Consider the following 26,613-nt stretch of genomic DNA (forward strand, 5'->3'; position numbering starts at 1 on the left):
TCCAATTAAGAAAATAATTTAAGAAAATGTATTCATATGCTCCACCAAAAGACTACTAAGCAGCTGCACAAAAAATCCCCAAAACAAAAACAAAATAAAGCTCACAGATACAAAAGTAGCACCTTCGTTCAAAATGCTTTAAGTAAAATTTTGTTAATATTAATTTCCTGAATCTGTTTTCTTTAAGCATTTGGCTTTTATCGAACAACAGCAATGAAATAATAATAAAATGAAAGATGAATGACACAAAGCTCTTCTGAGATCGATGATTCATTTACAAAGCAGCAACTACCCAAAAACCAACGAACCACTCGCAACATATTAACACTTCATCTCATGCTTTCTGGATGTCCAGGCATGGTAAAGGAACCATAGGCATGGTTCCATGAAGCAGCAAATTCAAGATGAAATTACTGCCTTCATTACAGATGTTTGCATTTTAAAAAGAAATGAATCAATGTGATAGTTTTCAAAAACAAAAACTAAGGATGTAGCAAAGTACATTTTAACTATCAAGGTCTCGTCAAATCATATCTCATATAAAACTGAAAAATTAAAAAGTAGTTGAGTCTTGTTTTCAACAATTAAAATATTGGCAATGTGATTCCTAAATGCTTGAATTTTTAAAGATGACCTCTATGAATTATTTTACTGAACAGACTTAAATTAAAAACAGGGTTTAGAATTCATGCCTAATTTCAGAATAAAACTTGGGAAATATTCATACAAATACAGTCTCCCTTTCTGGACTGTTTCTGTTGTCTAGGTACTGCCTTATTTAAGTTTGAAGATCCATCATTAGAGGACTGGCCAAAGATGAATCTTTCAGCAACAGCAACTCAGGAAAACTACCTAAACTCAAGGTAGAAGGGTTGAAACCTGCCTGTGTTTCTGGTATTAAACTCAAATAGAAATGAAACCTCCAGGTAACATACTAACCTGAAAAACCATAAAATGAACAGTATCTGTGGTGTGTTGCATTTTTATTTAGTTAACTATTTTCCAAATACGTATTAATCCATTCTGGAGTTGTGCAAGATGTGTATGTATGCAAGATACCTATGACCTAGACCATTAAAATAACTGATCTCCAAAGATAAAATATAACTAGAGCCTCGTTGACCATTATATAAATAAATAATATTTGCATGTAATTAAAATACAAATTATATTTATTTCTGGCAATTTAATTCCATGTTCTCACTTGAAATTACTGAAACTATGGAAAAGTAAATTTGTGAATATAAATGCATCAATGGAATTTTAAAAGTACATCTATTTCAACTTAGCATCAAAATACGTAACTAGTAAAGGAAATAAACTACATGTTTAGACAACAGAGCCTTTTCAGAAAGTGGCTTAATTTTTCTTTTCCGATGGGCAAGTCTGTAATGTCATGAACAAAATCACTTGGAAAAATGATTTTGGTTTTTAAAAGCAGAATATTTTTTTCTGAAAATAAGTGAATGAGTGTCAGGTCAAGCATCCTATCCTCTCCAGTCCCTAAATTTCCTCAGATCTTACTGCGCCTCCTCCACAAAATCTCTATAACAGAGAGAGCTGTCCTAGATTACACCCTAAGCCACAAATGCTTTCCCTCCATGATCAAAACTTCTCCCATGCCTCTAGCTAATCACACCTCATCTATTGCCCCACTCACCTTATTTCTCCAAATCTATTCTTTATCCCCACTGCGAATTCTAGGCCCCAAGGACTTTCTCCTACTCTGACTCCCCTTTCTCCCCAATCTTTACCAATTCAACGCCACAAGGCTCCCCTTCGTCCTACACTCTGCCAAGCCCCCAATCCTGGATTATGCCCATCATTCACTTCCTTTACCTGCCTTCTTCTGCCACCAAATGGGAGCTAGAGCTAGTCACATAAACAAGCTGAACGTGTCGCTGTAATATATAGTCCAGCAGTCACTTCATTCTTCTAACATTAATTCCCTTCCTGCTCCGCACAGAAGCCGATCCAAAACTTCTCTCCCTTCTTCTACCATTCCATAATCCCACCATTTTATGAGGACTTACCTGTAAAACTTACTGAGAAAATGGAGTTCATTTAGCGTGGGTCATACTTCTTACCTCCTCTTCCTTTCAAAAACCTTTAATATCCTCCCCCTCCTCTCTCTTCCTTTTACTCCAATCTCTGATAAGAGATGGTTCTTCTACTTGCAAAACAGAAGTGAGTTTCCTCCATGAAAATCCACCACTCCCCTGTACTCAAGCGACTGGTCTACATTTCTTCTCTCCTGGGTCTCCTCTGCTCTCTTCTCACCCCTTCCTCAACCCTTTTCGCCAACCACGCTCCCTCCAGCAGCGGTTTCTCACCTGCCAGATCGGAGGCTTTTCTCCTCCTGCCTTGTGGCCTGACTGCTCCCAGACGCTCCCCCCTCACGAGCCTCTTACTTCTCCCACTACCTGACGCTCCCCTGGTTTTTTCCCCTTACTGCCAATGACAGCCCCATCTCTCCCTCTTCTCCTCCCCATTTTCTGTTGGGATGGGTGGGAGATCAATGGGACAAAGAGGTCAGATCACCAGAGCAGGGGTTAGGAGACCCAGAAGCCTTTGTGCCTCCTCCCACACTTGGGGTCTAGGTTAAGTTATGTCTAATTTTGGACTGTTCCCTCATCTATAAAAAGAGGGAAAAGGACAGCAACTGTTTCAGGGGTTCGTCTAAGTCTCCAATAAGATCAAACCTTTCAGTGCCAGATCCGTGTAAATCAGTGGGGGGGAGAAGGGGTCAGTGGGGGGGAGAAGGGGACAGTGGCGGGGGTCTCCCCTGCTCCCCTGGGGGTGACTCTCATCCCTAAGCCATGGATGTCCCTTCCGCTGAGCCCGGCCACATCCACATCGGGGGAACATGGCAAGCTGAGGGGCATCCAGAGCTCCCCGTGTCCAAGAAGCAGAAGGCCTTCCTTAACCAGCGCCATCGGTCTCGCTGCCAGAGCCGGCGCTGCTGCCTGCTTCTCCCCATTCCCTGCCTTAGCTCAGCCCCTCCGAGGGGCCTCCGGGGTCTCTCCAGCTGTCAGGCCCCGAGCTCGTGGAAGCCAGGCCGACCCCTGCAGCGCTTTCCGTACTGAACCTTTCCGGATCCCTCCTGCTTTCTTTCTCTGCCTTTCCTTTAATTACAGAAAGAAACAAAGATCCTCCAGAGGAAAGACTCCTTTTGTCCCTTGGGATTCCGGCTACCTCCGTCAGTCAATCATGTGATGGGGGAAAATCTGGATGTCTTTCCCCACCTAGGAATCAATGGGTCCAAGAGAACAGGTGCCAGCTCCAAACCAAAGACACTGCCTGTGCCTTACACGCTCTTCCACTTGTTTCTATAATCTCTTTGCTTCCAAAGGTCATTCCTACAACGAGGACCCTCAAATACACAAGCCGGCCCTGACCACGCTGACCTCCCAAAGTCCCTGCGTCTCCTCCCAAACCTTCCTCTGACGACCTCCCCGAGGGTGCCATGGCCTGAGTTCCCAAACACCATAGGTTCTGCTGCCACCTAAGGTCTCGTTTGGTTCCCGATCGGGCTACCCCTAGTTCCCCAATCTTTTGGCACCCATCCTCTTCCTTCCACTCCTGCCAGGGACACTCGGGCCCTCGTCACTTCTCTAAGCTCATCTCCTGTCTCCAATAACCTCAAAAAACCCTCTACAAATTCCAGCAAAGCAGAGGTCCTTAAGGCAGACAGGACCCTGCAGAGATTCCCTCGGGCACGTAGGATAAATGCCGACTCTAAGGGCCCTCCCCGCCAAGCCTCTGTTTCCAGCCAAAACACATCCTCTCCTGACTCTCCATGAATGATGTCATCTCTCCTGACTCTCCATCTCCACGCAGGCTGTTCCCCCATGTTGGGAATGTTTTCCTTCATTTCTATATCTTGAAATCTATGACTCAAATCAAGTCTCAGTTCAAGTGCATCTGTCTGAATAAGCCCAGTGTTCTTGAGAACTTAAGTCCAATAGTCACTAGGAAAAAAGTTGCTTCAGAACTGACTGTCAACCCATTTTTACACCCTCTTGATAACAGTCAATTCTCCAAAGCGATTGTTCTCTCTAAAATGATTTAAAAGTTGTCCTTCTCAAAGCTTCCTGGGAACAGGGGAGGTTATTTTGAGTTTCAAAGGGTTTCTTTTCAAACAAACTAGAGATCAATGTCACAAAAATCAAAGGATCAAGGACCTAGAATGCAACCCTCTCACAATTAAAAGATTAAAACACACACACACACACACACACACACACACACACACACACACACCCAGAGGCACAGAGACATTAAATAGCCTGTTTAAAGGCACAAATTCAGGAGTTTAGAATCAAACCTAAGTCCTATGACCCCAAATCCAGTGCTCCTGGTGTTGCCTCACTAAATGTGACACTCAAAACCAGAAAGCAAGATCTGTCAGATAAGCTGTAATCTTAATCATCTTCATCATCTCAAAAATCAACAGTCATCAATGGCATAGCCATCTGGTTAAAAATATCGTGTAATCCATGGATGTGTTAGCAACTCATCACTTGCTTTTCCTTAATTGCTATGACAAAGGGGGACAAAAAAAGGGAAAGTGAATGGGTAAAACAGCCATTAAAAACAAGCACTGCTTTAACCCTAAGTTAGGGTTTCTGTTGGGCAGAGTCCTAGTTCTTAATACCTAGGAATCACAAGTATCTAAATCATGGAGACCAGTAGGATATAAGAACAATATTTTAGTAGATAGAAATAAGCAAACTATCAACGTATAGCAAGCTAATTGTATTATAAAAATGAAAAAATGACTATTTAGGTAAAATAAACTTAAAACGCTATGACTAGTACAAGATGTATATTTTTGTTTTACTGTACAGCAAATAATTCAAATAGTAATCCTTTTTAGATACTTCTATCAAAAAGATAATTACAATGTACTTGGCAAACAAGGCTGATTATGATCATAATATTTCAAAATCAAATTATTCTAAGCAATTTTTTAAAATGTAAACTAAAATATTTGACTATTAATAAAAACATTTCAATACATAAAAGCAAAAAACAATTTATGACAAAAATAAAGTTTCATGTAAATATCTTTTGAAGGAAAATAACTACAAAGGCAAATCCGATTAGCGTTCCCCCAAATTTATTACTGGAATACTGATGATTTTTGTCTTCATTTCATTTAGATGATTTTTGATGAACATCTGCACTTACCTTATCTTACCTTTATTCCTCTTCAACTTAAATTAAAAACATAAAACAGCACATCATCTAAGGCTATATTACCCAAAACTATGAATTAATCTATTGTAATTTTATACATGTTTTAAAAAGCAATTAAGTACTGTTTAAAAGTGTATAAATAGTCATAATACTATTGAGTTAGAATCCTAAAACAGTAGAACTCAATATAAAAATGTGTTTGTTTAGTAACGGGCATTATGAAGAACTGAGCCTTAAGATATGACTTTTTTCTCACTCTCAAATTGAATATGTTCAAATACTGTTAAATATCATAAAGGGAAGAAACAACGTGGAAAATCAAGCTTAGCTTTTAAATCAGCACATGACAAAAGGACAGCACAAATAGACACTTAATTCCTATTTATTTTTTGCTAAGTCATTCCTCCTCCTTCTCCTCCTCCTCAAAATATCAATATTCATGAGGGCTGACATTGGACGGGGAGGGGCATTTCATTGATGCTCACAATAAACCTATATTCCTTCTTTCCACAGTGATAATGTTGACCAAAATGAAAAGTTAGTAGTATAAACTTAAAATCTGTTTTAAAAAATTTTAAACAATTTTTTTTTACTGAAATTACTTCCCTAAAGTCTTTGGTAAAATACTAATGTTTAAAATTCAAAGATTCCATCTCTTTTGCGTATCTCCTCATACATAAATCTTAATTCTAAATCTGCAGAATACATACTTACTATTATTAGCACATTTTCCTTTAAAAAAAAAAAAAGAAATAGGAAAACTAGAGAATCAAGGCATTCAAGCTAAATCCTTTAAAGTACCTATATCAAAAGAGCTCAATAAATTGAGTATTTTTAGAAGATAATTGGAAAATTGCACAAAATTAAATACAATGAAAATTTACTCTAACATTTTCTAGGTAACAAACAATTTGTCCAAATGTCATAAGGAAAAGATCCTATCACCACAGTGCTTTGAGGGAAATTGGCTAGAATGACAGGGTACAAGTTAATATTACAAAGGTAAATATCATACAGCAAGCTTCTGTGTAAAGTCTGAAAGCTTGCCACGCTTTTCAAATCATGTTTGTCAGGGTACAAAAAGCAAAGTTTAACACTGAGTTAACAACATTTAACTTGTGGAATTATTTTCATTTTTTCCCATGTCTTAAGTATCAACAGTATTTTCAATAACATAGTTTTACCTTCTGAAACTTTTACTACATGAGAATTTAGAAGTAAAACTGAGAGAAACAATGCAGTAGTAAGCAAACTCAAATCTGTTTCATGAGAAAGTATGGCATGGATTAAATGACAGGATTGAAGTCGGGAAGAAATAAGCTTCCAGCACTTTTCTGATCCCTTCTATAGCTGTATAACCATGGGCAAATAATTTGCCTTCTTAGCTGCTAAATTAGAGATACATTGCTAATCTGCAATAGCAGGAGTATTCTGCATGGATAAAATTAGTTATGGGCCCCTAAAAAGTAGCACCTAAATTGTTTCAATAAGTTTACCAAACCACTAAACTTAGAAAAATAAATTACTATCATCCATGTCTCTGGTGCAGAAGTTTGGGGGATGTGCTATGCAGTTTTACTTGTTTTGTTATTAAAAGTACAAGTTTGGAGTGGGTTATTTATGGATTTTCACATTTAATCCCCGTGAACTAGAAGGATGCCTACATATATATAGACCCAGGGAGAGACATTAAGATACACAGCTATCAGCTAAAAAGTCTATAAACCGGCTAAGTGTTTTCCTGGAGTGACCAGATGACTAAATTCATTCTTTGGATCTTCTCTCCTTTCAAGGTCACTGCAAAGTGTGCTGAGTGTTTACAACCTAAGTCCAGGTTCTCTTATTTTCTTGGCTAAACCACAATGGGTTATTAACCTAACCCGGGTTTCTGCCTCCGTTCTATTCATTTCTTATCATCCACAATCTAATATCATCGTACCTCCGGCTAATGTAGTACTATGATAATATCACTTGTCCACTTGAAAATCTTCTTGGGTTCCTCGAGAGTCAGTAAATAAACTATTAACTCCTGATGGGCACTCTACCTCCCCCAACGCCCCAATCCTGCTCCAAGTATCCTCCCAAATGCACAGAAGCGGCCTTGAATAGTGCAAAAAAGTAAAGAGACGCGTTGTCAAGAAAATATGGACTCAATTCTGTCTCTCATCTTCCTTTTTAAATTCACCCGGAAAAGGGCCCAAGGACCAAAGCTCCATAGATGCTGTGCCCCTTCCTGGGCCACTAATCCCCCCAAATTCTCGCCCTAGGGCAGAGCTGTCCTGATTAAGAGAGTGCCCGCTCACTCTCACATCATATGAAGGTCAAACCTTTTTTTGTGTCAAGGACCCTTTGGAAGGCTGATGAAGCCCAAGAAAGCCCAAGTTTAAGGCCCAAAGGCCCACCACCACTCAGTCTCAGCGTTCAGGAGGCTTTTCTCCTTCACTCCCAGGTCATAACCCACGAGGTCTGAGACCCCCGCAATGACCCACCCCCAGAGGCCCACAAGGAGGCTGGCCCTACTCCCTACCCCCTTCCCCCCTTTCTCTCATCCGATCCCTAACAGCGGGGCCTCGGGTTCTCTCTGTGGTGATACTATCTTATACCTGACAGGTACAGATGTAGGAACAATTTAACATCTGACTAATGCTGGACACAACCCCCTTTAATGAGGATCCTCGTCATCTGAAATAGGTGTGAATGGCTTCTCTTTGTAGGCATTTTTACCTTATTTGTGGAAATTCCATAATGAGATACATATTTATATATAATGATCTGCATGCATAGCTACATAAAAGGATATATATTTTTTTAATTCCTATCCTTTATATTCTGGCTATTTTTAAGACAGAGAAAAAAATTAATACATCTATATTATCCTTTAAAAGTCATATGGAATTTTAAGTATCATGGTAGCTACTGATGCAAAAAACCATTTGATTTTTAATGACTATAAAGAGTTATTCTAATCTCAAAAACATCTTTCTGGAGCTGTTTACAATAAATAAACATTAACAGATTCTGACCAAAAACTTCCCACTTCATCTTTTGAGAACCCAAAGGACCCACTTGCTTTTCTAGCTTGTCCCTCATGTTATAAGAAGGACAATACTCTTGGGCTTATTATTTTTGATACAGAAAGAAAGGGATGATTCCCCCACCCCTCCCATTACTGCCATAGTTTCAGAAACTACTAAACAGACCTCTTCATCTGCTAACTTTTCTAGTCCTCCATTTAAAAAAAAAAAATTCTTTTTTCTTGTTTTCTCAAAGTAAGTTGGTGATTTCTGTCCTAAGGAAAAATATCGAAACACCCATCCAGGAGATCAATCAAAGTTATTAAGTCATTTTAAAATAGAAATCGCTACCTGGTTACTGGGGAGAAAAGTACAAGTGGGAGGAGGGGAAATCTTAGGATGGATTATAAGTAGCAAATTTAAGCTGCAACAAATTGGCTTGCCTTATTTGCATCATAGTTATTTTTCAAGTACTTAATTGCCTTAATTACTACCTTGAACTTTAGGATAATTTTAAATAATATCATTAGGATAGCTCTGGATAACTAAAGCTACCCTAAAGATCCTCCAAATCTTAAAAAAACAGAAGACCTTCTAGTAGAGAGAATTAAGGAAGGAAATCATTAAGGATTCTGATTAACTCCAGATTAATCCCAAGGAAGTAGGGATTCCTCTTACAATCAAACCCATTGGTCCAAAAACCAAGATTGAATCAACAGAATCCTAGGATGTAGCTTCCCAAGAGATTCGTTCTGCATCTTTAAACTCAGATGCACCCAACAGTTATGAGCAAAGTTTCTATCCTGGGCACCTACTACTATTTTCAAGAATTTTTAAAAATTCTTAAAAGGGTTGGCCCCCTGATCAAGGAAAAGATAATGTTCGTGTGAACCCTGCCTGTACTTTGCTGAATGGTAGAAGCCAATCCTTTACCTCTTTTGGTTTGTTTTTTTCATCTGTACAACACAGTGACTGTATGTTAGGGGTGATCTTTAATGAAAGCTCCTTTTTACTCTAAATTCTGTTATATTACGCTTGTTTTTCAAAGATATATTCTAGTTTAAAACAGTTCAGAGACAAGGTCATGGTTGTCACTGGAGGCAAAAGGTTGTGATAATTACCATAAGGAGTAGACATAACTACAAAATAATTTAGAAATTGAATCCAATACCTCAAAAGTCATCAACAATGGAGGCTCTACCATGCTCCAGATGTTTCTAAATGCTTTGTAACAAGTTAAAGTGCAAATACTTCTAAGCATCCATCAATTCAAATACTTAAATTGCCATATACTTCAATAATGTTTGATATGGCTTTAATCATTCACAAGTAAAAGTTACCTTAAGAGAAGCTAATAAATGTAAATTTAAGTGTTAAATTTACCAAAATGTAAAGAAATGAATTTGAAATTAATGAAGATAGCCTGGCTGGTGAAAAGATAGCCAAGCAATTGAATATGAGTATTTTTAATGGATTATCTCACTCAAAGAAAAAAAAGAAAAAGAAAGAAACATTACCGTTAATGTTGTCACAGTAGTAAAAGTGTTCATCATTTAGAGAAGGACATGCTGAGACTAAATCTTGTAATCCAGCACCAGTTACAGTAAGACATCCAGACAGATTAAGGTGCTCCAAATGAGGCAGTCCTCCTCCCAGGGTCAAAACCCTGTTAAAAAAAGAGATAATCAATCATATTTAGCGGTCCAGTAGAGAAAATTAACAAGACTTCTGACAGTCCACTTGAACTCAGTTTAAATGTACTTTTCCACATTATGTGGAAGTATTTACAGTATTTGTAAAATAGAAGCCAGCATAGTGGAATAGATGGAAAACTGGCCATGGAGCCAAAAAGACGTGCTTTCCGGGCCTATCTCTGATATACATGCTATGTGACACTGTGCACTTACCTTCCTAATTTCTCAGTGTCCCAGGACATTCTTTTAAGAAAGGAGTTCTTAACTTTTCTCTGGTGAAAATATAAACCCTCTCCCTTAGAACATTGTTGTTAAACATACAAAATAAAGTACAGAAGTTTATAAAGGAAATTAGTTATATTAAAATAAACAAGTAGTTTTCTCCCCCAAGTTAAGAACCTTTGCTCTGAGACTATAAAAGTTTGAGAGCAGGTGTTGATCCACACTGTTGGACAAATTCGCTTGCTTGGAATTCACTGTATTGTATTAAAATCACAGCTTTAGTCTATATAATCTATATCTACATATATATTCATAAATACACATGTATGTAAAATAAACACTTTAAAATAGTAGATTCTAGGCAACATTATATTCAAGTCAAGTATTTAATCTCTCAAAGTCTTAGGAACAAGGAAACTCCTAACTTGCCTTAGTAAAATATATCCCACTAACTCAAAATCCTGAAAAAAAAAAAATTGTTGCTTTCACATCCTGTGCTTTATAGCCATTCTCTGCTGTCAAAATTAAAATGACCACTAGAACTTTTATTAAGGAATGTATTAATTTGAAGCAGGGCTTTTTGTAGTGATAAGAAACTGGAAACTGAGTAGATGCCCATGAGTTGGGAAATGGCTAAGTTAGTTACGGTATACAAATGTTTTATTGTTCAGTAAGAAACGATCAAAGGGAAGATTTCAGAGGCCTGGAGAGACTTACATGAACTGAAGCTAAGAGAGGTGAACAGAACCAGGCCATCACTGTACATGGTAAGAAGATTATGCGATGATCAACTGTGATGGACGTGGCTCTTTTTAACAATGAGGTGATTCAGGCCAATTCCAATAACCTTGTAATGGAGAGAGCCATCTGACTAAATTGGATCACAACACATTAAGTTTACCTTTTTTGTTGTTGTGTTTGCTTTTTTTTTTTTTTTCTTTTTGACCTAATTTTTTTAAGCAGCATGATAAATGTGGAACTATGTATAGAAGAACTGCACATGTTTAACATATGTTGGATTGTTTGCTGTCTAGGGGAGGGGTTGGGACACAAGGTTTTGCAAGGGTAAATATTGAAAACTATATAGCATGCATTTTCAAATAAAAAGCTATCAGACTTTTTAAAATTAAAAAAAATTATTAAAAGCTAAAATGAACATAACACCAAAAACATAAAAATAGTGTAAAAATAGTGAGGGATGACTAAGGAAACTATAAAATTACAAAAGCACAATGCAAAAATTTGGGAAAATATGAAAAAAAGGAGATTATTCTATCTGAAAACATATCAGATATGCAATTAAGATTTACTCATTCAGAAGGCCATGCTGGGACTAAATCCTGTAGGCCAGCACCAGTTACAGTAAGACATCCAGACGGATTAGTGCTCCAAATGAGGCAGTCATTCTGATAAGGAAATAAAATGTTTTCAATCATTACAATTTCCTACCAGGCAGGAGTGCTGGTCACAACAGGGGTAGTTCTGAGTCTCTGATGGCCTGGCAAAAGCAGTTTTAAGAGTTCCTATTGCTTTAGAATGGGCAAAGTTATGTCCATGCAAAGAGAAGGCCCTTGCCACTTTAACATGAATTGCCATCAGCTCTGTTCAACAGAGCTAAGGCAGTGTACTTTGCAGGCTACAGGTGCAATCCTTTTCTAATGCCTCAGGTCCTGGCCCCGGGTCTCTACAGCTTTGTGTACGAAAGCAGAGTGTGAGTTCTGGTCGGTCCAACCAACAATTAAAGACTTCAAAAATATCGATGGGATGATTGACAGATTGAGTGCCCGTCACAGCCAGACTAGCTACAGGCCTGGAATCAGGAAGAGCCAAGTTCAAATCCAAACTTAGGACACTTGCTGGCTGCTGTGTGACCCTGGCCAAATCACTTCACCCTGAAGCCTCGGCCCTTCCAGATTCTCTACCAAAAAAACCCAAACGAGCCCCAGAGTCAGACCCAACTGAAACGATCTGCCAATGACAAATTCAAAGGTCATCACCACAATGGGCAGAAAAATCCTCAAGCAAAGATGGGAAAAGTGCTCCATTTACTGAAAATCACAGAATCTTGAAGAGTGTGTGTGTGTGCTCTTTACAGAGAAAATGGCATTTCTGAGCTGACTGCCTGACCACTAGTACCATCATTTTATTCCCAACCACCTGGGGTGGGCCACTAGACTTGGGGATGGGAAGTCGGAGCTTCAGTGCCACTTTAACAAGCTGGGAGGTCTGATCTTGTTTCCTTCCCTCACATCACACACATCCCTGCAAGTCTTCAGATATGCTGCAAATAAACTTCTCTTGCATTTAAGTTAAGTTAAAGCAAACTTTAAAACCAAAAGTCCATCTTCAAAAGCACTCAAGACAAAACCGAATTACTATTCATGTGGCCAAATGTCTGTCATGTCTGACATAATTTAAAGGGTTATGCTATGACTAATATTGCCAATCTATTAATCAATCAACTAGTGTTTAAGTATCCACTTCTTGTCAAGAAATCAAATAAATCCAAACAATCACCACTGTGTGCCTGACAGGATCACACAAAGAAAAAAGTGAAAGGAGTATAGAGCTGGAGTAAAATATCATTTACGTAGAGAAAGAAACCTTAGAAACCATCCAGCTCCTTCACTTTACAGACACAGAAGTGGAGAGACCAAGTGATGAAGTGATTTACAAAAGACCACACGACTCAGACTCCCCTACATCCTCTCGCCAGCCCTCAGTCCCCAGAATGTACAACATCTCAATTCAACAAGTTTATTAAACATTTTTATATATAATGCAAAGATTAAAAAAAAATAAGTCATGGTATTAAAAAAAAAAAAAAAAGGCCAAAAGGCCTGGAAAGATTTACAAGAACTGAGCAAAACAAGCAGAAGCAGGAAAACGATACACAGCAAGTCTGTGCAACGATCAGCTGCAACACTCGGCCATTCAGTGATCCCAGCCAATCCCAATAAACTTCGGCCGAAAAGGTCATCCACATTCTGAGAGAGAACTATGGAGATGGAATGTGGATCGACACATACTATTTCTACCTTTTTTTCCTCATGATTTTTCCCTTTTGTTCTGATTTTTTTCTCCCAACATGGTATGGAAATATATAAAAAAATGAATGTACATGTATAACAAAAACAAAAAAAATTCACACGTAGCTTTGAAAAATAAAAATAATAATTTTTAGAAAATTAAAAAAATTGAAAAAGAGAATAAATTAACTTTGAATTAAAAAAAAAACAAACAGTTGCTGACCTCAAGGAACTTAGATTCTCAGGAAGGCACATAATTTGTATAAGAAAAATACAATGTAATTTAAGGAAGGAGAAAACATCTATTAAATAAGTGCTGGGGAAGGGATGGGGAAAACAAATCAAGGTGTTATGAATTAATGTATATCGACTTGAACTGGAAATCTGAGTCTTGAAAGAAGGTGATCACTCTGAAAGGTACAACTGAATAATAGACTAATGGGATCAAATGAAGTTTTTTTTTTTAAATTAGTTTTCAGAGCAAAAAAGACCCAACTATATAATTATAGTATAAGGAAGAAAACAGTGATGGGAAGAAAAGAAATGAAATTATTGAAAGGAAAATAAAAACAATGTCAATGAAACATTTAAAAATATCCAGGAGAGACATAAACAAGGCAAGTTTTACCAAGTAAATTTATAATAAAGGTTCAATTTCATAGAGGGGAGGGAAATGAAGGAAAAAAGAAGACAGCACAAAAGAAGACAAAAGCAGTGAAGAAAGCTCCTGGAAGAGCTGATGGGGAATGGAACATGTAGATCGATAAAGTCACGAGTGTGACAGTCAATCAGGGAAGAATGAAAAGATAAACTCAAGAGAAGCACAAGTCTTTTGCTTTATGCTTAAGGCATCTGGCTATATCTATCTATCTATCTATGTCTTTACAAATAAGGATCGGAGAAAATCAAAGCATAATGTAAAATGAATTTGGCACCGTGTATAGTACCAAGAGTGATTTATCTTGTAAAACAATTCTAGCTTAAGCTTATGATGATTCCAGTAGCAATCAAAAACTGCCTTCAAGTGAAGTTCTAAGATAAAACATACAATTTTTTCCACCGAGGTAATTGGGGTTAAATGACTTGCTCAGGATCACACAGCTAGGAATTGTGAAGTGTCTGAGATCAGATTTGAACTCAGGTCCTCCTGACTTCAGAGCTGGTGCTCCATCCACTGCACTGCACCATCTAGCTGTCTCCTAAATATCTGTTTTTAATAGTTGTTCTGCCCCAGGTTTAATATTTACATTCCAGCAAATAATCTTCAATAAAATCTAAACTGACTAGGGCACAAGGAAGTTATTCAATAGCTACTAGTTTTAAATCAAGGGTAATTAACCAGCCAGCAGAGGGTTGCAACGGGATGCTAAAGTGTAACTCAAACAACAGGAAACACCAATTTATAAGATTAGCACACAGCAGATGCAACTGACTCAGTGCGAGCTTATGTTTCACTCAGACATATAATAAATATGTATAGCTATATAGAAATTGCTATAATTCATTCTAGACTTTTTGTAAAGGAAGATTTCATGAGATCATCATCTAAACACAAAAGTTTAAGTTCCAATTTTTTTTTTTTTTTTTTTTTTGCTGAGGCAATTGGGGTTAAGTGACCTGCCTAGGGTCACACAGCTAGGAAGTGTTAAGTGTCTGAGATCAGATTCGAATTCAGGTCTTCCTGACTTGAAGGTTGGTGCTCTAACCACTGCACCACCTAGCTGCCCCTAAGTCCCAAATTTTTTAAGATTACTGATAACATTCAAACAAAGAATTGATAGTCTAAATGCATATTAAAGATTTTTGTGGAGTTTTTTTAGATTGTTAATTAAATTATAAGCAATTTAATATCTTAAGGTCAATATAGATAAAATATTAGTCAGAAAATATATTGGTAACTTTTACACTATAAAAATATTAGCTCATTACAAAAGGTACAATGAACACAGGATTTAATTTACGAAGACTAAACTTCATAGAATAATAACTTTTCAGGAATATGTAAATTATGCACAACAGAGCCTACCTGTAATGCATCACCTTGGAAGGAGCACACATTTCTGTAAAGACCTCAGTGATCATTTTGACACTACTGATGATTATGTCCCATTATCACCCACCAGAACTCTGAAATGAACTCAGGTCTTAATTTCCTAATATTCTGTAATTAATTACCTACCTGAGACCATGATCTGTGATCTGATAACAGCCAGATAAACTGAGAAAAAGAAGTACGCGTCCAGTCTCTTGCTCAGATTTTTCACTCCCAGAGTAAAGTAAGTCTTTTTCCACAGACTGTCTAGTCCTTGTTTTTCTACAGAGTGTAGAAGATTCTGGGAGTGAGGGTATAGTTCTTAATGTGGTCCCAGTACAACAAAACGCATGACCACAGTATGTGAAGGCAGGAGAAGCACAATGCTGCTGCCAACAAACACTAGTCCTTAGTCCAACAATGTCTTTATTATAGCAACCAGAAGTGGAGCAACTGATATTGGATGCCGTTTCCATGACAGAAAGACCTTCCCCGTTTCTATGTCTCCATTCTACAGCATCCTCGATATCGGCCAAATCTTCGGCATCCAACATCCACACGTAAGCAGAACTGAAATTTTCAGAGGAAACCGGTTTAGTCCAGGGGTGTTCGTTATCTATTTCCTTGCCAAGATTTTCGTTAGTTATCTCATGCAAACAAGCGTATCTGCTGGTAGACTGCATGGCAATGTCCTTATTTCTCCATGGAGTCGCTGTGCTTTTGTTTCTGCAAGTCTTCAGAATGCCACCTTTATGAGAGGAAAGGATTCCCAAGGCTCTGGAAATCTTCTCTAAAGCCACGTCTGTAATTTTCTCACACCCTGAGAGATCAAGATGTCGAAGACTCTGGCAGCAACCAAGCCAAGACCAACTACAACCAAAAGTCAAAAGTCAATTAGTCTAAGAAATTATTTTGAAATCACAAAAATAATGAACAATTTATCTAACTGCAAACCAAAATATTCCAAAGGTAATATAATTCAAATGGTGCATATTTAAATAGAAACAAATTATAATTTACAATAACAGATTGTGGTAGAAACAAATTACAATAAACAAAAAGAAATTATTAATTTCATAATATAGATCATTTGAAAACTGAAAAATAACTTACCTGTCAAATGCAGAGTCTGAGATGTCAGTTTGGGTAAGATCTAAATGTTCCAGGTTAGGACAAAGCTCTAAAATCTGTCTAACCTACAAGAGAAAGGAAGAAATAAGAATTTCTAATTAAAATGTTCAGTTGTGATTCTAAGGCAAAAAAGTCTATCTTTATAACATAATGATTTAAACTCAACTTTCTGCTCACCAAGACATGCAGACATACATATTTATTTTTATAGAAAGTCATATGATTTTGAAGCTAAAAGGAACCTCAGATGTTATTTTTGTACAGAACAAAAACCATTGACTGAAAACCTTCAGTTGAGTAACTATTATTATTACTAAAGCATTCACTTATAACCATCCAAGGGCACTGACTGATACTTACCATTTTGCTGGAAACTGCAGAGCTATACGCCAATACTAAAGTTTTTACAGATGTGCCAACATGTGGAAGAACATTGTGAATTAAGCCGTGCAGTAAGCGTTTTTCCATTTGTGCAATATTGATAGCAACTGAGTCTTCTATAGACTCTTCTGTAAAAAAAAAAAATAATAATAATAATCCTTAAAGATATGGTCATTTTAAGTGGTACATTGCATATTAAATGATGTTAAACAATGTGAAAGCAGCATTGATACTGTGCATTTCCACCGTTCCTAATTCCTTAAGTCCTCCCAAAGGGCAGAGCAAACTTAAATATCAGACTTCTACTGTGCCACAAGAAATGATGAGCAGGATTCTTTCTGAAAAACCTGGCAAGATTCACATGCAAAGTGAACTGAACTGAATCAGGAGAACACAGTAACAATGACCATGAAACACTTGGCTACACTGATTGCCGTTTTCAATGTACCCATGATAAAAAATATCATCCATCTCCAGAGACAGAGCAAATGGAATTGAAGCAATTTTTTCCCCTTTGTTTTTCTTGCTTTCTAGTTGCAACATGAATAATGCAGAAATGTTTTCAATGACTTCATATGTATAATGGGTATGTTTCTTGCCTTCTTAGTACAGGGGAGGGAAAAGAATTTGGAAAAGAAAATTTTCCTCTTAAAAAAAAAGATCTTATCAGATTGTCTGAGCTGAAAGGACTTAATAGAACATTTACTTTAACCTTTACAAATTGGGAAACTGAGGCCTTAAGCAGTTAAATGACTTGATTAAGAACTAAATGGTCTTCTAACTAGTAATGGCAGAGAACTAAAATTAAGATCATCTGACTCCAAGTACAGTATGTATCTTTTATTACAAAACATCAAATTCAAATATGATCCTTCAAAAGTATTTCTTAGGTACCGACTATGTGCCAGGCAGAGGCTAACTCTGTGAGATACAAAGAAAAGCTAACGACAGTCACTGTTTTTAAGGAGTTCACAGTACTACTGGGGGCAACAAGATGCAAACACCTACATATAATCAAGACATAGAGACAGACAGGACAAACTGGAGATGACCTCAGAGAAAAGGCACTAGCCTCGAGAAAGCCAGGAAGGGCTGCTTTAGGAGATGGGGCTTCAATCTCCCAGAGAACCAAAGCGAGCTCCCCATGCCGTGGTCCGGTGTGTGACTCTGAGCGCGCAGCGGGCACATGGTCCACACGAGCCCTGGGGCTGCAGACGGCTCCACATCTCGCGTTTCTCCTGAGTCAGGGCAATTCCGCTTAGCCTCCCAGCACAGAGCTTCCTTTGACGCAGACCCGCCATGCTGGGCAGTCCTGTGCCAGGGTCTCCATAAAACAGCCATTCAGGCAGACACACATCTGGCATTCAAACAGCAAGGCCGGCCCCTGCGAGCGCTCTCCACCCAGTGGAGTCTGCACGCTCGGCAGTTCGGCTTGAGAAATGACCATGTCTGGTCCTCCTCCTGCCGGGTGATCTTCAGCATCTTCCCAAGACAATGCAAACAGAAGGAGGCAGTTCCCTGGGGGGCTCGGGCAGGCTCTCCAGGCACACAAGGACGCGGCGCAGGGGCTCTGTAGACCCTCACTCTGACCAGCAGTCTCTCAGCTCGTCCCCCAGACTTCCTTTTGAAGAATCCCAAAAAGTGAACAGGCTGTGGCCGCGCGTGCACCAAGCCCAACCCCTCTGTGACCACCCTGACAGGGTGACTGAACTTATGCCCGGCACCAAAGCTGCTCCACTGGCTGTGACCAGGGGTTCCAGGCTCACACCCACATGCACAGCAGAGAGCCGATATGCGAGTGCACAATCACCTGAGAACGGGAAGAATGGCACCCGCTCTCTCTGCACTCCGGGCTGGGCTTGCAGCCTTCTTGGTGTGGGGGGGAGGCAGCCTGAATGTCCGCCCACAACCTTACAAAGAACACCCTGCTCCATCCATCTGCGATTGAGAAAAGGCAAGAACATCCTCTGCTACAGCCCAGGCCAGCATGCGGTTACCAAACTGACCCCAAACTCCTCTGAGCCAACCTTTGTGCCGTTCTTGCCCACGAGCCCTCGGTCAGACTGACCCCTGACAGGCAGCAAACACCAGCCTGACTGTTCCTTGGCCCTTGCTGAGCCACACTGGCTCTCGGGTGGAGGACCTTCCTCCGGGGAAAGGCTCAGCCAATGGAGGAGGACTCTAGCAAGAATCTTGTGATTGAGAGACACTCCCACACATACTATGATTGTCACAGGAAAACTGATTTCCTTTTCCTTCACAGAGACAGACAATGGAGGCATCTTCGAAGTCCTGGTAACTTCCTCTTGCCCCGTCTCACAGCCCTGCAAACCTCTTCCTCCGTTGGAAGCTCAGCCAGAGAGGGACTGACTGCATCCTGAGATGCCCCTTCAGCATTAGCCCTGACTGATGATGGTCTATTGAGGACCCTGTGGAAGCATTCCCTGCCTCTCTCCAGGACCATGTCCTCCTCACTAATCGGCCCTGAGCAGCCCAGAACACCACAAAACAGCCTTCAGAGCACCACAAAAGCACTTTGGATGGTTATGAATTCCATCTGCGTTCTTACTGAGCCAAAAATCCCACATCTAAGCATCGCTCTGGAATTAAATGCTGCCTTCTGCCAGGAAGCTCTGGGGAGCTCTCATGTCCCATTCAGCTGCTTCTGAATTGCCCCATCATTTCCATCAAACAAGCTGACATTCAATGAACACCGGGTCCCAGAAAGCTGCCCACTGCTGCCGGCTCCACGCTGGCTCAGCCTTCCCTCTGAGCTAGCCACAAACGGGTCAGACTCAGAGAAGCGCTGTGGAGTCGCAGCTTTTGTGGAATGAGAAGACTGAGCGTGGAGAGGATGAGTCCGGGATCGGTCCAGCGCTGGGTCACATCTTGCCTCTTCCCCTGACAGTGAAAGTCTAGGAAACACCAATCTTTGCCGAGAGAGCACTCAGGTAAGAACGGTGTCGGGGAGACGGTCATGGGATGCTCACGGCTGAAGCCAGGAGTGACCACTGCTGGTTCCTAATGCCCTCCTCCCAAGGACTCCCTTCCACACCTGAGAGTCTGAGCCTGCTCGCTACTACAGGCCTGCAGCCTCCTGGGTTGGTCCTCTATCTCGAGCCCATCAAGGAGCAGGTCTGCAGATCTCCAGGCCATTCTTCTTGGACCATTCAGAGCCTAGTTGTGGCAGGAGTGAGCGCTGCCGACAAACGACCAACATTAGGTAGGAGTCGCTGTTACTCCCTTGGGGAAGCATACAAGCTCCGTGACAAGTTCTGATCACAAAACCTAGACCAGCTTCATGGAGCATCCCACCACTGTGGCCACTCCGAGAGAGCCATGGTGTCAGCTCTGCCTTCACCTGCCAGCCTGGTTTCACTCAGGGTCACTATTGGGAAGCAATATTGCCAAGTTCTCTCGCCACAAGCTGTCCACCTTTCAGGTCTTCTGGATTCTGTGTCATCTGTAAGCGTGTGCACATTCCATATACCAATGGTAAGTAGTATCATCAAATGAAGACTTGAGGAAAGCCAGAGAAACCAGCAAATAGAAATGAGGAATAAGAGAGTTCTAAGGATGACAGACAATGAGGGAAAACACATGGCGTCTGGTGAGATGTAAATTAAGAAAAAACTGACAATTTTAAGTAATCAAAGAAGAAGGCTCAGTAAAAACTCAAAAACAGTACATGAAACAATATGACCAACAGATAGAAATAAAAAAAGAACCACCACAGACAGAAGTTTTAGTCAACAAAAAGATGTCTGAAATATTTTTTAAAAGTTACTTAGGAAGTAAGGGGAAAATTTTCAAGGAAACCACAGCCAAAGCATTTTCTATTCAATATTCCTTTTCTAACTAAGAAAATGATACATCTACATTTAAAAGATTAAAGAATTTAATACTCATGTCCCATTTTTCCTATGGATTTGTGCTTTCCTAACAATGCTACTCTAGGTGATATCCCAAAATATGGAAGTTAAGTCAGGAATTAGGTTACTTTTGTGGCTTTACTACTAAGGGTAATCTGTTTTCAGTTTTGTAGTAAATTTTCCCCTCTCTTTTTAGAACTCTTATCTGAAGTTGATCTTACTGGAAAATAAAAGGTTTCAATTCTATCACATTTAATAAAAGATTATGGTTAGGAATCAGAAGCAAAAATAAAACTATTAACAGCTTACAACAAAAGTATAAACATAAACTTATCAATGAATTTGCTAAAAGCTAGAATCTTAAATGAAATGTTTGCTGTGACAAAAATTAAAAATTAACATCTTTCAAAATTCTCTTTTTTTTTAACTACTTAAGTATTTTTTTTTCCTATTCTATGGAGAAATGTTTATTACATTTTTATTCTTTGAACTTTGAGAATTCTGTCCCTTAAGATACACAAGATTTATTGTTTTAAACAAAAATGGGTACCTTGTCTTTTATCAAAACTTATTTTGACTCTATTCATATTCTACTAAAAAGGAACTTATTTTTCTTCTGTGATTAGTGATTAAAACTAAATAGTGATCCCTATTTTATAGGTCATAAAAGCAGAGTCTTTGGAGTTCACTAGAGCCTCATAACCTCAAATAAGGGTCATTTACTCAATTGTTCAACTTACTCACCACCCATTTAGAATGAGAAATTATCTTTTCTTACCTACTTCCTAACAGAAAAGCAAAGATAAATGTAATTATATGTTATAATTCAAACACATTGGGAAAAACATTTAAATACAAAAATTACAATATTAATGATAATTTTATTAGACAATGTGACTCTAAGGCTGGAATTTAAGCAATTTGTCAGTTACTAGAAATACCATCTTCCAAATGATACCCCCCAAAAGATCACCCCAGTTCTTTTGTTAAATGCACTAATATTATTAATCCATTTTCACAAGTGAGTTCTCTTCCAGACCAACTAGGTAGAGAAGACTAATTAATGAAGTGCATTATAAATCTGGGTTTAGAGGGGAAAAAAATCTTAGGACTTTTTTGTCTGCTGTAGTTAGAAGAATATCTTTCAACAAGTTTCACTTAAAATAATAGGATTAGTACCTTATTATAAAAGGCTTAAAACAAATTTTGTCATACAAAACCATGGCTATAAAACAATTCTATATTGCCAAAACTATAGCAATTATAATTTGTTTCTGTAATCACCTAAGTTAAAAACCTTTAAGATGCAAAGGTATTTGCATACAATCTACGAAAGAAATCTGCATACAATTTTATTCCATAATTTGGCTTACCAGATTCATCTATATCAGCATCTTCATCCCATTCTTGAAAAGCTCGGCTTTCATCTTTTCTATTTCTCACCCATTCCTCATCAGGTTCAGTATCAAGTTCAGTTGCTGGACCACTATGCCAGTCACCTTCTCAACAAAATGAAAGGAAAAGAAAAAAATAAGTGCAGACCAAATCTTCTTACAACAGATTTCATTACAACAAACATCATTCTATAATGAAAAAATTCTGAAGAGACTTGTGTGTTACAGAGAGTGGCCCATCAATTCAAGCAAAACATCACAATTCCAGCTCAACAAATAATTTGCATAGTTCCCTGAAGTTCACTGGAACAGTATCTGACCTTTAAGCACTTTGAAAATGTTCAACATGAAATGTTAGTACAGGAAAAATTGACTAATAACTTATTTAGGATATACCCTGGTTCCTTTGGAAACTTCGCAAATTTCCAATAAATATATAAACACATACTCATCTGCATTCTTTAATTTTTGAAGAGTTTGGACTTTCTTGGTTTGTTTTAGCTCAAAAAGCAGAACAGTTATAGTCCCATTCCTATGGGTAATCATATCAATACAGCAATATTCTTACATGCAATCTTAGAAGTCAATGAAAGTGACCTAACCTCTGACCCCTACTGGTGAAAACTGTGGCTGCATACTGGCCATGGCAGTAGTACCCCAATATGCTGGTGTTGATACACAAAGGCAGGAGTTTCTGGTCTGCAGTGAATTGATCAGGAAAACAGAAGTAGGTGGGTACAGAAGTCAAAGGGGAAGATAAAAGGAAAAGCTAAAGTTCTAGCAGAACATGCTGCAATTACTGTTTTAAAACAAGCATATGGCAAATGTACAACTAGAGTCTATCATGTAATTTTGTTTTCTCAACTATTTTAATATTACATACATACAAGATGATCAATTTGCTTGAAGGACCAAATAAAACTACTACTTGTAGTTACTTCTTAACATTGATTAAGCTAATTAAAAAGAAGCAAAAATGTAGATTACATAGGATTTATCTCTCTTTATGTTGGCCCTGTGTATAAGAACACATATATCATGACTCAAATACCTTGAAATACTAGACTTAATAGTAACTTTTATATCATATGATAGCTAATTTGTTTGGGACACGAATTAAACATTTCAAAGGATCTACATAAAGACAAAAAATATCTGGTGAATTTACCCTTTTTTACCCATCATTCCTTATTTCATAACTATATATGCCAAAAAAAAATAAAATTAATCAGGAAAACTATCTTCAAAGAAAAAGATTTACAAGTATCAATATAAATATTTTAGGATAAACACCCAAAAGAATAACCAAAAAGTACCTTGATATAAAATGCCCCAAATGACTCTTAATTATTGTTACAGAACATATAATTTCTAACGAGCATTTTTTAACAGTGAATTGCATCTCCTCAATAAGAAAGGAATATAAAAATATATCTTAATTATGTATATGCTCACATATACACATAAACTCATGGTAGGAAAATACATTTTCAATGTATCCTGTCACAATTACAAAATAAACCAAATGGTTACAAAATTGACAAATGTGAATCTAAAGCTAAATAATACTCACCTAGAGAATTAATATTTAAATTATTTAAGTCAAAGAGAGAAAAATGTAGTTCATATTATGTGGTATTTTACATTATGCCTACATGGAGTCTTCATGAATAGATCAAACTTTCCATAAAGTATTGATGGAAAATGTATGATGTTGATGTATCAACATGAACAATGATATTTAAAAGAATAAAAATACAAGGCAAAATTGTTTTGGAGTATTACTAAATTCTAAGTCATTCTTCCCCACAAGCTACCTATATCTTCTTAATTGAAGTGAATTTATATTTTGCATATTCAACCTCTTTCAATTATTGAAACTTCTACTAACCTATTTTAGTTCTTAATTTTAAAATAATTGAGTACTTATGAAATTAATTTGTTAGATGGAGCTTGCCCATGTTTTTTATTTAACTTAGACACATTCTATCTCTAAATAAACGGTTAAGAAAATATTTTTATAAAAAATAAAGTTGCCATCACTTACCTCTAGCCCAATGAACCGGGTAAAGATGTTTCCAGAGAGATCCCGTTTTAGCCAGCTGAGACCATTTAGTACTAACTTGACTGCATCGACACAACTCTTGAGGAGTAAGGTAACTGAAAATCGTCAGCATTACTTCAGGAGGAAGATGGGTAATATTTGTGGAGTAATCTGGAACTTCAGTTTCTGGAAGAAGAAATATATATATAACCATTCAACAATGAAGCCTTTAAGAAATAAAAAACAAAAAAACAATCATATAATTCTACATATAAAAACCAATGCCTGAAGTTGGATTCCTCCTGCCTGCAAGACGTACAAATGAAACAATATGCATTAGAGATACCATGAGAAAGCTTAACTTGCTAAGGATCCGAAGGGTCAAACGACTATGACACAAGTAATACTTTATTAATGGGATGCACAATTATGAAGAAACTGAGTTAACTTCCTTTTACAAAGGCGTCAGAGCAAAACAATCTTCACTTTGTGGCACAGACAGTATCATTTGAAAAAGGAACTAAACAGGTTGTACAGCTTTAAAGGCAGACAAGCCTTTATTAAAACAAACATGTGTGAAGGGTGCCAAACTGTGAAACCCAAAAACCGAATCCCTTTATTTACCGGATGCTTAAACCAGAATTTGTCATTAACAATTACTTTTCAAAATGAAACAAGCCAAAATCATGGCAGCATATTCTGATCTTTGTATGAAAAACCTCCCACACCATTTCTGCCAATTCACTGTTTTTCAATGTAATTATAACTGGAAGAATTTCACGTTAAGAAGTCCACAACTTTAATGACACTTTCTTAAGAAGGATGGGAAATGATATGAAATGGAACACACAATATAAAAACTTCACCGAGAATTGACTTTGTGTCCTAACTAACCAGACTCACAAAATAACCTAAAGAATATATTTACAGTGACAGAAAATTAGTGAAGAAGAGAAGGAAGGAGGGAGAGAGCAAGGAGCAAATGCAGAAAGAAAAAAGAGGGAAAGAAAATGAGAGAGAAAGAGAAAGAAAAAAGAAAGGAATGAGGGTGAGAGGATGGAAGGGAGAAAACGAGGGAGGGAGGATAGGGGGGAAAAGGATAGAAGATGGGAAGGAGGGAAGGAGTATGGGAGGGAGGGAAAGACAGAGGGAAGATGGGAGGGAGGAAGAATGGGAAGGAGGGAAGGAGGGAAGATAGGAGTGAGTGAGGAAGGAAGGAAGGGAAAGAGGGAGGAAAGGAAGGGGGGAGGGAGGGAAGAAGGAAGAATGGAAGGAAGGGAGGAAAGGAAAGGAAGAAGAAATGGAGCGAGAGAGGGAAGAAGGAATAAAACATGCCATATAAATATGGATATACTTAATCACATTGGAGCACTGTTGCTGTTTATATGGAGCATTTGTACTCCTAAAATCTAGGCAAGATTTAGAATACATTTCACATGTAAATACAGGAAAGATTCAGTAACAAAAGCAAGACTCCATGTAGAGTATAAGTACAATGTACATTGCCTTTGTAAACATAACTTCACTGTATCTACTTCTCAGTTTCAGGAAAAAGCTGCTAGGTTAAGACATTGATAATAAAAGAAAAGTCCCTTAAGAAAGGAAGGGAGAAAGGGAGGGAGGGAAAGAAGGAGGAAAAGAGGGAGAAAGGGAGGGAGGGAGGAGGGGAAGGAGAGAGAGAAAGAGAAGGAACTCAAAACAAAGTAACTAGCATTTTCTTTGAAGGAGTGGGAAATTAAGATATACCAAGTATGATGCTTTTAAATCATATGTTATAATTACAATAAAACATGACACAACCAGCATAAGCCTGGGTTTCCCAGTAAAGAATCCCAGTAAAGAAGTTTTATGGATTTAATGATAACTTACACATTTTTATTTCAAATTATAGAGTCCCGAAATTTTTCATTTAATAAAAAAATACAGCAAAGGGAACAAATTTCATCAAACATCACTCAGAACACTTCAATAGCATTTTTATGTCTAAATCTTCTGTTTTGGAAGAATAAGGGGTTTTCTACAAATACTTCATAAAAGATTAATAAGTAACCGAATGGCAGCTAAGAATTAAAGATAACATTCATAAAGCCATGCATAGTTCTTATATTTATAATTGTTGTTTCAAAAAACTCCATACAGATAAATTCTGTGTATTCACTGGACTCAATGAAAATAAAATGTAAGGGAGGGTCACAAGAATGATTAACATATCCATTAAGGTCTAATCTTCTAATTTTGCAAATAAAGAAACTAAAATATAAAAAACTGTAATAAGTAGCTGAACTGGGAATGGATTCCTGATCATTTGCTTTTATTCTGTCCATGTGTATGTGGAGAAAAAGACACATCTATCAATATAGCTATTGTATGTATGTGTATACATATGTGTTCCACACATATACACAGAATATGAAGACCTGTATAGTTATATGTACAGACACATGTGTGCCTACCTATGTGTACATTTGTTCGAGCAAGTCTGGGTATGCCTTAATAGATCCTTATTATCTCCTACATTAGAAGACGATGAGCTCTCTGGGAGTAGAGACTTAATCATTCACTATATTTGTACCCTCAGCAGATAGCAAATACCTGGCA

The 26,613-nt window shown here is 37.9% G+C and overlaps 2 protein-coding genes across 7 annotated transcripts in view; one reads left to right on the top strand and one right to left on the bottom strand.

Moving 5' to 3' along the window:
* Nucleotides 1-1,339, top strand: part of CC2D2A (coiled-coil and C2 domain containing 2A) — a 135,029-nt gene extending 133,690 nt beyond the window's left edge. For all 5 annotated transcript variants that reach the window (XM_051965533.1, XM_051965530.1, XM_051965531.1 and 2 more), the window contains one exon: nt 767-1,339. The gene's annotated coding sequence lies outside the window, so the exon portion shown is untranslated. The remainder of the gene's footprint in view (nt 1-766) is intronic.
* Nucleotides 1-26,613, bottom strand: part of FBXL5 (F-box and leucine rich repeat protein 5) — a 42,185-nt gene that overhangs the window by 1,153 nt on the left and 14,419 nt on the right. The window contains exons 5-10 of one of the 2 annotated variants that reach the window (XM_051965536.1): nt 24,019-24,201; nt 21,951-22,076; nt 16,685-16,833; nt 16,307-16,389; nt 15,341-16,063; nt 9,734-9,882 (exon numbers count right to left, since the gene is read on the bottom strand). In XM_051965536.1, the coding sequence (XP_051821496.1) occupies nt 9,734-9,882; nt 15,341-16,063; nt 16,307-16,389; nt 16,685-16,833; nt 21,951-22,076; nt 24,019-24,201 (1,413 nt within the window). Of the gene's footprint in view, nt 1-9,733; nt 9,883-15,340; nt 16,064-16,306; nt 16,390-16,684; nt 16,834-21,950; nt 22,080-24,018; nt 24,202-26,613 lie in introns of both variants that reach the window. The other variant, XM_051965535.1, reaches the window with a different exon arrangement.

The sequence above is a fragment of the Antechinus flavipes genome, chromosome 6 (genome assembly GCF_016432865.1).
Source record: "Antechinus flavipes isolate AdamAnt ecotype Samford, QLD, Australia chromosome 6, AdamAnt_v2, whole genome shotgun sequence".
Taxonomy (NCBI): domain Eukaryota; kingdom Metazoa; phylum Chordata; class Mammalia; order Dasyuromorphia; family Dasyuridae; genus Antechinus; species Antechinus flavipes.